General features: G+C 43.6%; 1 protein-coding gene across 8 annotated transcripts in view; it reads right to left on the minus strand.

Moving 5' to 3' along the window:
• Window positions 1–15168, minus strand: part of LOC109892906 (cullin-5) — a 42930-nt gene extending 27762 nt beyond the window's left edge. For 4 of the 8 annotated variants that reach the window (XR_004210324.1, XM_020485773.2, XM_020485772.2 and 1 more), the window contains exons 1-13: window positions 15089–15168; window positions 13819–13928; window positions 13273–13372; window positions 12809–12985; window positions 12190–12331; window positions 11610–11755; window positions 10847–10927; window positions 6797–6938; window positions 6090–6220; window positions 5826–5933; window positions 5596–5660; window positions 5200–5332; window positions 1921–2052 (exon numbers count right to left, since the gene is read on the minus strand). Coding sequence is in view for 7 of the 8 variants with exons in the window: in XM_020485773.2 (XP_020341362.1) it covers window positions 1921–2052; window positions 5200–5332; window positions 5596–5660; window positions 5826–5933; window positions 6090–6220; window positions 6797–6938; window positions 10847–10927; window positions 11610–11755; window positions 12190–12331; window positions 12809–12985; window positions 13273–13372; window positions 13819–13928; window positions 15089–15130 (1509 nt within the window). In the remaining variant the exon portion in view is untranslated. Of the gene's footprint in view, window positions 1–1920; window positions 2053–5199; window positions 5333–5595; window positions 5661–5825; window positions 5934–6089; window positions 6221–6796; window positions 6939–10846; window positions 10928–11609; window positions 11756–12189; window positions 12332–12808; window positions 13036–13272; window positions 13373–13818; window positions 13929–15088 lie in introns of those variants that run through there. The other 4 variants (XM_020485775.2, XM_020485774.2, XM_031826805.1 and 1 more) reach the window with 2 other exon arrangements.
• Between the last annotated feature and the right edge of the window lie 186 nt (window positions 15169–15354).

A 15354-nucleotide genomic window follows, 5' to 3' on the forward strand; every position in this document is an offset into this window, starting at 1 on the left:
AGTTATTTATGTAACTTCAAAACATTAGAATGTGTTAAAGAGCAGACTATATAGCCTAATGATGATTTGAAAAAAGTTGCATGAAAGGCATGGTTACTCGGTTTCCTGTGCACAAATGTGTGGAATTAGTTGATTAGTGGCCCACAAAATATGTAATCCGTAGCCTGCACTCAAATAGCGAACGCAGTAACGTTAATATGCAAGCATAGGCGGCGCGACCATAAGGCTAGGGGAAGCTTTCCCTAATTATATTGCCTAATTAGCCTTCACTTGTATACACACAGAATAAATCAAATAGATATTTTTTACAGTCACTACTAAAGCATGATTTGGTCAGAGTATTTAGCTTATTTTTATTTTGTATTAAATTGTTTTGGCTATAGGTCAGAAGGAAAGGCAATTTGAGCAGACTATTGTCGAGTTGCGACTGTCCGAAAAGTAGAGGCCAAGCCAGGCATATCGCAATATTTAAAAAAATACAAATTGTGGGAAAACAGTTTGGAAAACAAATGGTTTTCCTTCTTTGATGGGTCAGTGCTAGTTAAGTTTGTTTTTGGACAATCATTTCCACCTCCAGTTTGGATGGAGGTCATATTCTATTTGTGTCTCCCCTTCTCGTAGGCCTATTATAAAATGGACAAAGTTGTTTTTATTGAGCTTTTTGTTAGTCGGTAGAGTAGCCTACCCTTTAAATTTGTCCTATTAAAAAAAAGATTCTGCTAAAGTGGAGTAAAACTGCATGAAATGCGTTTGAAAAAAGGCCAATTTTTTTCCTATGCAAAGAAATACACGTATCTGATAAAGCCTAGGCCTAACTCTATGTAATGCACTCAGCCAGGCATTTAACAGTTTGAGAACAGTGGAGTTATATTATAACTATCCAATCTACTCATGACCTTATGAATAGTAGGCCATCTTACATAAAATCAGCAAAGATTATGCATGTGATGCTTTATTGTAAAGGTTCATTTATGGTGAAAATGCACATCCCCAAACTTGAAACTTACGCACCACCTATGTCTACCAGTTATGCTGCACCGGTTGTAAAGAAGATTCATGCCCTATTTTAAATAGTGGTCAGTCAAAGCTCTTTTCACACAGAATTGCGCAATGACTGGGTTTATAAGAAGACGTTTCACTAGGATCTGGGCTCTCACCGTGTTCCAGGGGTCCTAGGCCTATAGGCTACGCTTGCAGTTATTTGGCCACTTTAGTTGATACAAACCATATAGGCCTATGGGCTAGGCTACATGACTTGTGCGACTATAATTTAGGAACAGGAATGCGCTGTTTCTTGCCTTAGTGCACATGCTGGGCATCATTCACAAGTGATAATATTGTCACCCAGCAGACTATTCTTAACTTAATCTGGTCTTTATATATACTAAATGTGTGAAATTAGTTTGATTTATCGGAACAGGGGCAAGGGAGAAAAAAAATACATGTCATTTCTGCACTTAAAACAGCAAATGGAGGACACTTTTCCAGTGGTTCATTTTCATGCCAGCCAGGTAGGCTATACTCCTGTTGTAAAGTAAAGCAATGTGCTTAATATTAAGAATGTTTAGAAATAGATAGTAGGCCTAGCCTATAGAAAGCGGATGGAACACTCTTTTAAGAGGACATCAATTCTGTTGTCACGCAATTGCACAGCCTATAGAAATGTTGCACAACATGAGCTCTCATTAAGTATTTGATTTGAATACATTTGCATTGATATCAGTGATTAGAGGGACAATAGTTGCAGAGTACCAGGCCATTAGTGACTGGCAATTAGCAAGTGAGGTAGGCTAATAATGACCATCAGAGCAGCCTAGTTACAATGACTAAGCGGTCACATGGAATTTGACTAGGATCATGACTGGTGACCGCCGGTAATATGGTCACCGTAACAGCCCTACACCCACCCACAGGTCGTACCCGGAGCCACTCCACCATGTTCTCCTCGATTTCGCTGTCAGCGGAGATGTCCAGGATAAGGCGTCGGGTCAGATGGGCTTTGTGGTAGCGCATGAACACGTCTTTGTTCTGCACGTACTTCAACACCAGCAACTGCAGGAGAACATAGAACACCACCGTGCAATCAGGGTCATATTATAATATATGACATTAAGCAGACGCTTATCCAAAGCACACATTTGACATATGGATGGTCCCGGGAATTGAACCCACTAACCTGGCGTTACAAGCGCCATGTTCTACCAACTGAGCTACAAAGGACCACATTCATTAGTGCATACAGTAGCACAAAATGTTTTGCAATGAAAAACTAAAACAAGAGTTTATTGGACAAGTTCAGGTAGTCTCTCCCGGTATGTCTGTTTTCCTCTTTGGTGTCTAATGAACATGACCCAGCTAAGATTGTCCCGTCCAAACAAGAAACAAGTGTTTGCAGATCTGAAAAGAATAGATCCCTCAGTACCTGTTAAAACAAAGTTAGGAATACAGCGTATAAAGCAACGACCACGCTAAAACTTAAAGACGAACGGGGGGGGGGGGGGGGGGGTGAGCGAGGCATTGTATGTGAACGGATGTCATCTCTCATGTCCTTTCCTACTGCTCAGCTAAAAACCACTCCACGCTCACGAAAAAATAAGCTGCTCCAAATTTGCTTCTTCCATTAAAATCACATTAACAAACACCCATCTATTTTTGTGACTACCTGGACCTACCATATGTTTTGAAATGTATTGAGTTGAAACATGGATTTGAATGAAAAGTATTTGAATAAACATCGATGTAAGAAGCGAACAGTTTCAAATATGTCATATTAAACATCAAACACTAAATAGGTCAGGAGCCAGACAGAAGGAACAATTACAGCTACATTATTTCAATTTTTTCCAGGCTATAGCCTACAAAGAAATGCATTGTGAAGCTTTTGCGAGTGCGACACAATTGTCTGGTAGGGACATAAAAGCGTGCAGCATTTAGAGTTAATTAGGAAAGTATTCAGACCCCTTCACTTTTTCCACATTGTTACGTTACAGCCTTATTCATTATTTCCACCTCATTATTTCCACCTCAATCTACACACAATACCCCATAAATGATACAGCAAAACGTTTTAGAAATGGTCGCTAAATCATTTTAAAAGAAAAACTCATACCACATTTACACATCAGACCAGAGAATCTTGTTTCTCATGGTCAGAGTCTATAGGTGCCTTTAGGCAAAGTCCAAGCGGGCGGTTATGTGCCTTTTACTGAGGAGTGGCTTCCGTCTGGCCACACTACCATAAAGGCCTGATTGGTGGAGTGCTGCAGAGATGGTTATCCTTCTGGAAGTTTCTCCGATCTCCACGGAGGAGCTCTGTCCGAGTAACCATCAGGTTCTTGGTCACCTCCCTGACCAAGGCCCTTCTCCCCCAATTGCTCAGTTTGGCTGGGCAGCCAGCTCTAGTGTGTGATTTCAAACTTAATTCATTTAAGAATGATGGAGGCCACTGTTCTTGGGGACCTTCAATGCTGCACACATTTTTTGGTATCTTTCCCCAGATCTGTGCTTTGGTACAATCCCGTCTCAGCGCTCTACGGACAATTCCGTAGATTCCATAGCTTGTTTTTGGCTCTGACATGCACTGTCAACTGAGGGACCTTACATAGACAGGTATAAATTCATCTAAATTTGCCACAGATGGACACCAATCAAGTTGTACAAACATCAAGGATGCTCAATGGAAACAGGGTTTCACCGGCGCTCAAATGCCTCATAGCAAAGGGTCTGAAGACTGTTTTTATTTGTACCTTTATTTTACTTGGCAAGTCAGTTAGGAACAAATTCTTATTTTCAATGGCGGCCTAGGAACAGTGGGTTAACTGCCTTGTTCAGGGGCAGAAAGACAGATTTGTACCTTGTCAGCTCGGGGATTCGATCTTGCAACCTGGACTAGTAACCTTGCAACCTTTCGGTTACTAGTCCAACGCTTTGTCATTATGGGGTATTGTGTAGATTGATGAGGGGAAACAATTATTTAATACATTTTAGAACAAGGCTGTAAGGTAACATGCGGAAAAAAGGGGTCTGAATAATTTCCGAATGCACTGTAAACATTATTAAAATCATTAGTCTATAAATTGCACAAATAGGCGGTGACTTACAATTAAACACATATGAAATGAAAAATTACTTAGTGTCTTTGAACTCATTTTTAGAAACAACGGTTTGGCCAGTCTGGGACTTCAGGCTCATACCCGATGGTTCCTGTAGAGCCGGACAGCAGCGGAGAATATCCTCTCCACACTTGCAGAACCACTTGGGATGCTAAACACCTCTTTTTGGCCACTCTTGCCAGGTTGGGCAGAGTTATTTTTTTATATAGGCAGACAAAGGTTTTAGGCAAAATAACCTAATCAAAACGGAAAGCTGCTTGAAAGTGGGAATATGGCCTATTGTATAGATAATAGAACAAAATGTTTATAAACACTTTGCTACAATGATCGTTATTTCAGCATGAGCACATACTTTTGGGAGAAGTGTCTTTTCAGACTCCACAATGATTCTTTAGCTGTTTCATGTAGCCAGCGTGTAACTGCCGCCATATCTTGCGAAGAACAATGCCATCCAGTCAATAACCTAACAGTTTAGCACCGTGGCATCCAAGCCTTACACATAACAGCAGACACTACATCACCGCACTCCCTCTCTTGGTTCTCATCTTTGTAAGTCACGTTGATTTAGCACCTGTGTGTTTTATCAGTTTCTTTGTGAAAATATTTAGCCAACTCCATGACAGTATCTAAAGCAAGGGTCTATTAGCAGCACACAAGTAGACTACAAATGCATGCTGGGCCGGGCATGCCCTGAGCTCCTGAAGTGAGCGCAACGGGAGAGAAATTGGAGCGGGTGAGAAGGAGGACGCTCCAGCCTTTGGGAATCTCGCTTCAGTCAAATTGGGCTTCGCTCACATACTCGTGATGGAAAGGTGAAAGCAACCCGCTGTCCTCAGCCCAAGGCTGCTTGCACACCGATTGGATCAATGCTTTTTTTAACGGGAGTCATCTGTTGCTGGATGAATGACAAGAGATGATGATTGTCTGACAAAAAAAACTGAAAATGGTTGACTTGAGATATACTTCTGAGGGACAATAAACAATGATGTACGTCACATACGATTTCATCCGAGTACGCACGTGTGGCCGAAGCCTTAAGGACAGCTTGCTGGAGTCATCAAATCATTACGCGCACACACACACGTACCACTTCCTTGAGCTTGGCCTCGATCTCCTCAGATGCAAGTTTCTTGCTCAGCGGGGTTTTCCTCAGCAGCATATCACAGTAGTTGGCCAGCAACTCTGGACACTTGGACTCTGGCTGAGTCTTCAGCCCCACTCTGACAGACAGACAGTACAGAGAAAGTAGAACTTGTAAACTCACACGTTCAGTCATTCACTAATTAAGCAATTAACAGTTCAGAAGTGGGGCTTTTGTTTTAAGTATTTAAGAAAAACACGAAAGATCTACCCCCCACCCTGTTGAATGCTCCCACAGGTTTATCAAGTGCAACATCAATAAATACTGTAGCAGCCTTCAACAGTATGCCGGTATCAATTTTGAATTCAGTGAAGCAATTAAAGCATACAGTAGAACTCTTACCCTTTCTGCTTCAGCGGAAGTTCCAATTTAAAAATAGTAGCGTCATTCACAACTGCTTTGTAAGCCTAAGAAGAGAAGGGGAAAAAAGTGTTACATATACAGTGACAACTGCAAATACAGCGCATAAATTCATTGACAACGTTGTGTCAATGTTGGAAAAACGTTGACGGAACGTTGCGCTTACATTCATTGGCCATGTTGAATCGATGCTGGAAAAACATTGTGCTGACCTTGTCTCGGGCTGTGAGGAAGCGAGGGTCGTCCTGAAAGGCATCTTTAACCAGCTTACTGAAGCGGTTGAACAGGGTGAGGAGCTGCTCCACGTACTTCTCAGAGTCCTGCGCGCGCACACAGAGAAAAATACAAAGACTAGTGGATTGTTCCCGTCACCCTTCAGTAAATACGTCACAAAAGTAATATGTATTTAATATCTCTGTTAGTGTAACATATCTGTGCGCGTGTGTGTAAGCAGCTTATGTATGTGTAGCACTCACCGAGGTGATGGTCTCGGCGGAGGCCACCATGTCGGCCAGCCCAGCAGACATGATGTGTTCCTCTAAGTCCTTCAGCATGGGCTCGATGCCACTAGGCACCTTGTCCATCAGAGAGAACATGAGATGGAGCTCTATAAGGTGGAGGAAAGCTAGTCAAACACTGTCCATGGTAAGATACTGCGGCTAGACTCTATAGATTCTAGTTTTCTACTTCTAGATTATAGTATCAAACAAAGGGTACGCAGCGGCAATTGATGGCCAGATTTGAATAACCAGTATTTAGAGGTTGGTTTCCGTTGACTGATTCTCCAGTCAACATGTTTTTTAGTTCAGGACTATGCTTCATCTATGTACAGTATACCAGCCCTTAAAGTTATAAACATCACAGTGGTGGTATATTGTCAGTTAGACTTTACAGTCAAAGGCCTAGTTCTAGATCTTACTGCTATACACCAAACAAACAGATGCTCCACAAAGGCACACATTGGTTAATAGTGACACATAAGTAGGTAGACACCTGGTTAAAACTATCAGGACATACACAATACAGGGTAGGGTTTATGGTCAGACACTGATGTTTGAGGGGGGTGATGATGACAACGTGTTGAATGACACACGGAATGGGCAAAGGCAGTGTTTGGTTGGTTGACGAGGACAAATTGAAACAGGAAGTGGAGGATAGTGAGGTCATTTCCTGGTTTGCAAACCTGAGCTGGCCGAGCCTTTGGTGCCGGGAGCGCTCCGGCCGTACTCACTCTCTGTCTCGTTTCGCCTAATCATGCCTGGACACTCGGCCAAGATGGTCTCCTTGAAGGACGTCACCAGGGCGTTCACGCAACACTCCATCAGCTGAGGGGGAATAGAAAAAACCATGGGTCGCTCAGCTCTTCATCACATATTTCAAAATCTAATTGATTTGAGGCCTTTTTTTATGTTTAATATCAGCAGTTGTCAAAGTGGTTTTACAGTAACCCGGCCTAGAACCCAAAGAGCAAGGATAAGGAGAATGTCAAGAAAAACCTAGAGAAGAAACCTAGAGGGGAACCAGGCTCAATCATATCAATAGCAGGGAGGTAATGTTTTTTCACGGAACGGAAACGTCTGTAGTGTCCGAACGGTTTAGGCTACAAACTTATACGAGACTCAAACTCAGTGTTCTCCATTTCGCTCTATGACCGCCACAAGTGTCACGGGGCTCGTCTGACGGTAACCCAGTACCGGGCCGAAAAATACATTTCCACATCAAAGGTATACTGGTGATTCCCCCGGAGCTCTCTCTCAGATATAGGACACAGTCAAAGGAAGCATGTTTTGAAGTATCTTAAATTCAATGCGTTTCCACAAGCTAATAGCAGTAAGGCCAAATTCAATGTTTAATCAAATCTTTTTTAAATTTTATATACACTATCGTTCAAAAGTTTGGGGTCACTTAGCAATGTCCTTGTTTTTGAAAGAAAAGCACATTTCTGGTCCATTAAAATATCAAATTGATCAGAAATACAGTGTAGACATTGTTAATGTTGTATTGTAGCTGAAAACTGCAGATTTGATGGAATATCTATATAGGCGTACAGGGGCCCATTATCAGCAACCATCACTCCTGTGTCCCAACGGAACGTTGTGTTAACTAATCCAAGTTTATCATTTAAAAAAAGCTAATTGATCATTAGAAAACACTTCTACAATTGTTAGCACAGCTGAAAACTGTTGTTCTGATTAAAGCAATAAAACTGTCCTTTAGACTAGTTGAGTATCTGGAGCATCAGCATTTGTGGGTTCGATTACAGGCTCAAAATGACAGAATCAGAACGTTCTAACACCCATCACTCTATTCTTGTTCTGAGAAATTAAGGCTATTCCACGCGAGAAATTGCCAAGAAACTGAAAATCTCATACAACGCTGTGTACTACCTTCACAGAACAGCGCAAACTGGCCCTAACCAGAATAGAAAGAGTGGGAGGCCCCGGTGCACAACTGAGAAAGAGGACAAGTACATTATTGAGTCTACTTTAAGAAACAGACACCTCACAAGTCCTCAACTGGCAGCTTCATTAAATAGTATCCGCAAAACACCAGTCTCAATGTCAACAGTGAAGAGGCGACTCCAAGATGCTGGCCTTCTAGGCAGAGTTGAAGAAAAAGCCATATCTCAGACTGGCCAATAAAAAGAAAAGATTAAGATGGACAAAAGAACACAGACACTGGACAGAGAAACTCTGCCTTGAAGGCCAGCATCCCGGAGTCGCCTCTTCACTATTGACATTGAGACTGGTGTTTTGCGGGTACCACTTAATGAAGCTGCCAGTTGAGGACTTGTGAGGCATCGGTTTCTCAAACTAGACACTAATGTACTTGTCCTTTTGCTCAGTTGTGCACCGGGGCCTCCCACGCTTTCTATTCTGGTTAGAGCCAGTTTGCACGGTTCTGTGAAGTGAGTCTTCACTGACATTTACAACCTCTCCCTGACCGAGTCTGTAATAACTATATGTTTCAAGAAGACCCTAGTCCCTGTGCCCAAGAACACTAAGTTAACCTGCCTAAATGATTCCGCCCCGTAGCACTCACGTTAGTAGCCATGAAGGGGTTTGAAAGGCTGGTTACGACTCACAACACCATCATCCCGGAAACCCTACACCAACTCCAATTCGCATACCGCCCCAACAGATGATTCAGTCACACTCCACACTGTCCTTTCCAACCTGGACAAAATAAACACGTATGTGAGAATGCTGTTCACTGACTACAACACAATAATGCCCACAAAGCTCATCACTAAGGGAATAAACCCTTCCCTCCGCAACTGGTCCTGGACATCCTGACGAGCCGCCCCCAGGTGGAAAGGGTAGGCAACAACACATCTGCCACGCTGATCCTCAACACTGGGGCCCCTCAGGGGTGCGTGATTAGTCCCCTCCTGCACACCCTGTTAACCCACGACGCCATAGCCAAACACGACTCCAACACCATCATTAAGTTTGCTGACGACACAGTGGTAGGCCTGATCAGTGACAACGATGAGACAGCCTATAGGGAGGTCAGAGACCTACCAGTGTGGTGCCAGCACAATAACCCCTACCTCAATGTGAGCAAGACAAAGGGGCTGATCATGGACTAGAGGAAAAGGCGGGCCGAACAGGCCCCCATTAACATCGACAGGGCTCAAGTGGAGCGGGTCGAGAGCTTCAAGTCCCTTGGTGTCCACATAACCAACGAGCTATCATGGTCTGAACACACCAACACCTTCACCCCTCAGCAGACTGAAAAGGTTTGGCATGGGTCCCCAGATTCCCAAAAAGTTCTACAGCTGCACCATCGAGCATCCTGACCAGTTGTATCACCGCATGGTATGGCAACTCCTCGGCATCTGACTGTTAGGCACTTCAGAGGGTAGTGTGTACGGCCCAGTACGTTGCTGGGGCCAAGCTTCCTACAACCCAGGACCTAAACTCGGCAAAAAAAGAAACGTCCTCGAACTGTCATCTGTGTTTCTTTTAAGCAAACTTAACGTAAATATTTGTATGAACATAACAAGGTTCAACAACTGAGACAAACTGAACATGCTCCACAGACATGTGACTAACAGAAATGGAATAACGTGTCCCTGAACAAAGGGTGGGTCAAAATCAAAAGTAACAGTTAGTATCTGGTGTGGCCACCACCTGCCTTAAGTTCTATAGTGCATCTCCTCCTCATGGACTGCACCAGATTTGCCAGTTCTTGCTGTGAGATGTTACCCCACTCTTCCACCAAGGCACCTGTAAGTTCCCAGACATTTCTGGGGGAGAGGGGGGGGGGGGGGCACAGAACGAGCAGTATGGTTGGTGGCATTGTCATGCTGGAAGGTCATGTCAGGATGAGCCTGCAGGAAGGGTACCACATGAGGGAGGAGGATGTCTTCCCTGTACCACACAGCGTTGAGATTGCCTGCAATGACAACAAGCTCAGACCAATGATGCTGTGACACACCGCCCCAGACCATGACGGACTCTCCGCCTCCAAATCAATCCCGCTCCAGAGTACAGGTCTCGGTGTAACGCCCATTCCTTCGACGATTAACGTGAATCCGACCATCACCCCTGGTGAGATGAAAATCAAGACTCGTCAGTGAAGAGCACTTTTTGCCAGTCCTGTCTGGTCCAGCGATGGTGGGTTTGTGCCCATAGGCGACATTGTTTCCGGTGATGTCTGGCGAGGACCTGCCTTACAACAGGCCTACAAGCCCTCAGTCCAGCCTCTCTCAGCCAATTGTGGACGGTATGAGCACTGATGGAGGGATTGTGCATTCCTGGTGTAACTCGGGCAATTGTTGCCATCCTGTACCTGTCCCGCAGGTGTGATGTACCGATCCTGTGCAGGTGTTGTTACACGTGGTCTGCCACTGCGAGGACGATCAGCTGTCTGTCCTGTAGCGCTGTCTTAGGCGTCTCACAGTACGGACATCTCACTTTATTGCCCTGGCCACATCTGGCTCCTTGCAGCATGCTGAAGGTACGTTCACGCAGATGAGCAGGGACCCTGGGCATCTTTCTTTTGGTGTTTTTCAGAGTCAGTAGAAATGCCTCTTTAGTGTCCTAAGTTTTCATAACTGTGACCTTAATTGCCTACCGTCTGTAAGCTGTAAGTGTCTTAACGACCATTTTACAGGTGCATATTTAATTGTTTATGGTTCATTGAACAAGCACGGGAAACAGTGTTTAAACCCTTTACAATGAAGATTTGTGAAGTTATTTGGATTTTTAGAGTTTAGTTTACTCACTGCTTGTACAGAGTTACATTCACGTCTCGTCTCCAAATAGCGCAACGCCCGTTTCTCCTCCTCTCTCAACTTAGTGTCTGCCTGTTAGAACACACAGAGATACACATGTTGGTTCCCCCTCAGATGGATAGCCTACATAACAGACAGTTGCTGAGAAATAGAGTTGCAAAATTCCAGTCACTTTCTCCAAATTCTCAGCTCTTCAAGAAATCACAGTTGGAAGATTGCTGAATTTCCTGTTTATTCCCTCCTGATGCCAAATATTATTTTGTAACCCTACTGAGAAACCACAACGGAACTGCAGAAACAGTACTTGTCTCATACATATTATTTTCAACCTCTGATCTCTGTAATCCAAAACAAACCCTAGCCACTCACGTAGACCTGAAAGGATCGGATATGTTAAAGCAGTGTGGTCATTCGTTCACCTTGCCATCTGATAGGCAGCATGAGATTTGTGCCATATGGCTTACACCTATGCAAATGTTTCAAATATACATGAGCATCTGAGGGGTTTGGACTTGACATGTCCATTTGGAATTCTGCTTATAACTTGACGTGTGGTGTATGATCAAGGGGCCTTTTTAGGTTGGCAAAATTAGAGTAAATTTACAAAAATTCCCAGGTTTTCCAGAAATCCCAGTTGGAAAATTCCTGGAAAAGGGAGAGAATAAGCAGGAAGTCCAGGAGTCCTTTAACTATAGAGTTTCCAGAAAACCATCTGGGAATTTTGGAAAAGTTAAAGGATCCTAGTACTACTCACGTATTTCATGTAGTTCTGTACTCCGTTCTGCTGCAGGTAGGAGGGGGCCTGTGTTCTGTAGAATCTCTCAGTGGAGTCCATGTAAGCCTTCTCAAAGTTATCCCTGTAGATCTGCAACTTATTGTCTGGGTTTGAGCACAGGTTCACTGCAGAGGGAAAACAGGGATGGAGGTGCCCAGGGGCCAAGGTCATTAGCATGAAACGTTTTAGAAATTAGCATTTCTTAAAGGATGAGTCCAATCAGTCCCTTCCGGTTTCAGTAGGTTCTCTTCCGTTTGGTGAGTTATGAACACAACCCAGGAGAATTACAGGCATCTTTGTGGAATGGGGTTAAGAGTACATTTTTGTCATTCACACTACATAGCTAAATTCTAAAATGTTAGTACCTCACATTTTCATGTACAGCCTGCATTTGTCATTGGGGGTTTCACACCAAAATTCACATTGAAGGTAAATCCAATTTGGCACAGGGATTTGGTGAATCAATCCATTGGTATGGTTTACATACACCAAAGATCTGGCTCGCGTTCATTACACACCATTCTCTCAGAGCTAAAGACGACAGTGATGTTTTGCTCACCGTAGGACTCCCTGACGCCGATGACCAGCTGAGAGTCGAAGGCCTCCCCCAGGCGCTCGGCGTGCACCAGCTTCATGGCACTGTCCTGCAGCCTGTTCTTGATGTTGGAGAAGATGGACTCATTCCACGTGTCCAGCATGAGCTGAGGGCATATAAAATGAAGTTTAGAAGAACATTACTTTGTCCATATATCTCAAAATGTACATTTGTCTTTTTGCTTAATCTAGTGCCTTGCTCAAGGGTACAACTGCAGGCGATGGCATGATTTAACAGCATCCCTCCTGTTACGACATTCTGTCCAAGTCAATCTCGGGATTTGAACCGACAATCCTCCGGATGTTACCAAATCTCACTACATTCTACTCCCCTTGCCACCCCAAAGCTACAAGGTAATAGAAGATACAGTACATTATACATGAGCAGGGAAAGAGGGAATCTATAGGCGGCAACATTTTCTCATGCCAACTGGAAATTCTCTTATATCATTACAAATACAACCAAATACTGCTGCTGCCCTGTTTGCAATGTGATCTTTTTCCCTCAACTTCTTGTTGCTACCCAGTTAGCACGTGATCATCTCTCGCATTCCCATCCCATTTCTTCCTCCCCATTTCCTCACCTTCCGTACGATGCTGTCCTCTACGTTAGACTTCTTGTTGCTGCCCTGCTTGCCCATGAGCGTGATCTCCAGCTGGCAGAAGGGTTTGGGCAGGATGTCGCACTGTGTGAAGAACTTCCTCCACTCCACGATGTAGGCCTTCAGCAGTGCCGTGTCATCCTGGTGACTCAACACCCGCTGTGGGGGAGAGCGCAGGGCCCTGTTATGGACTTTATGGCGTTGAAAAACTGGGGGTAATAGACAGTCTGCTTGGTTACTCAACACATGAGAGCAGTTGAGGGCATTGTTATGGATTATATAGCATTGAAAATGTTGGTTCTCAGGGGTAGGCTAGTAGACTGCATGGTTATTCGGTAGCCTACTGTCACAGCTAGCTTGATAGCTAGCTAGCATTAGTGGTACTCAGCGAGGGAATAAATAGCACAGTCCATTCAATCGTAGCAAGACCAAGCAGGCCTACCTACCACTTGTGCTTGCTTGATGAAGTCTAAGATGTCCGCCTTCAGGGCCTGGTGGATCTTGGCCGGTCCCTTGTCATCCCATAGGCATACTGCATGGACGTCTCTATGGAAACCAAGAGATCGGATGAGGGAATTGGAGGAGAGGGACATGTAGTTCAAATCATCTGTCAGTCTAACAGTTGAGACAGGCATTAACGGAAACGCCTGGAGTTAACAAAATGACAGGATTTTCTCTTGGGGTATAGTCTATTAAGTGATGCAAAACATTCAGAATGTTGAAGATCGAAAAAGAATGGATAGAGCAGACACCACAATTCCTTAATATATCTGTCAGTAAGGCAATCTGTTCTACACCATACATTTGTTTTTGAACGTTTTGCAACAGGCTCTTGGGTCATATTCACTAGGAACCAAACAGAAGCAAACTGCCTGGACTTGTCAAATAAGAAACACTTGTTTACAATAGCAGTTGCAAAACTTGGTGTGCACTAATGAATACAACTTCTGTATGACAGAGCACATGAACATGGACTGCGTGGCCATACTCACGAGAAGAGGTCAAACCACTGCTGCTTGGTGACTGACTCCTGACGGAGCAGCTTCAGAACGATGGGACGCATCAAATCCCACTTGTCCTCGAACTGGAGGGAGCCTTTGTTCTGGGTGAGAAGGGTAGTAGTGTCACCTCTGACTATAGGCTGCCTAGCAGTTATGACAACACCAGAGTGAACCGCAATTGTATTTACTTGATCCTCCTTCTCAAAACGGAATATCATATGTCAAGAACCTCAGATGTTCTGCTCCAATGTGCTTTGAGAAGCACATGAGAAGGGAGGATGTGAGAAATCAAGGACATACAATTGATATCATTGACATCCCAATGGTTGCTTTTATGTTTAGGCACTAGGCAAGTTGGCCTACTTTAACATTAGAAACAACATGTGCCGTTTGACAAGCCATGCCATCAGTTATCAACCCACTATCTGAAAGGTGCTTCAACCCTGATTTACTAGCATCTGTTTTTCCAGGATGTGTAACTGCATCCAGTCTACAGTAGGCTCTTATATGTGAGGGAATGTTGTATGTAGTAGTAGACGTGACTAGTTATAGGTCCTCATCAAATAGGCCTACATTGTATCACATATCAGTAAGCTAGCCCCACAAAAATATATGTAGAATCAATTTTGCGCCAGTGTGTCCTGATATATAATGTTAACGTAGCTAGGTAGCAATCGGATGTTGCTGGCAAGCAGCTTTAGCCTACCGTTGGTGTCTCGAAAAATCAAATCTAGGCAGTGATTCAGTGTTTTATCAGACATAACCACAGTACTGTAGCTCGCTAGCTAGACTGATACAGTAGAGTTAACGCTAGCGGGGGGGAAATGAGCAGACACCAAGTTAACGTAGCTAGTTACTGTGCCATCAGTGCCAGATGTCTTGCTAGCTAGCAGCAAACTAATGTGTTTTCATGAAAAAGACGACCATTTGTGAATACGTTAACTAATGAGTTCCTTAGTAAACCATAGTCATGTAAAGTTAAATGATAGCTAACTAACTGTTACGAATCTAGTTATGTGTGGACTACTGGTACGTGTGGACTACTGGTGCAGCTAAATAGCACCAGGCTAACGAACGTCAATGAGAGGTGTACACAGCAGTCTTTCATTGCTAGCAAGGCAAACAACTTCATATCACCTATATTGCAAGGCCATCTTCAGGTATGTGCGCTTAGCAACGTGGAGTAAGATATCCACAACTATGCAACAGACAATGATTCATGTAACGTTAATCAAATGTATTGAATTGAGCAGCCTCCTACCTTTAGCAAATTAGACGTCGCCATGTTCAGGAATACGAACATGAACTTATTCCCTCGAACAATCTCGCGATATTTACGGTGTTGTAGTTGCTAAAAGGATTTTAACAAAATCTGGAGAAAAAAATGCATGTTTCCTGATTGATGGTTTATCATCATATTCCGTTTTTCTGTTTTTTTAGCTAGACTAAACAAAATCCATACGTGTAATTAAAATGAATGTTGAAATAGTCTAATAATATACACTTATCAAAAAAGAATGTCACCCA

This window comes from Oncorhynchus kisutch, linkage group LG6 (genome assembly GCF_002021735.2).
Source record: "Oncorhynchus kisutch isolate 150728-3 linkage group LG6, Okis_V2, whole genome shotgun sequence".
Classification (NCBI taxonomy): domain Eukaryota; kingdom Metazoa; phylum Chordata; class Actinopteri; order Salmoniformes; family Salmonidae; genus Oncorhynchus; species Oncorhynchus kisutch.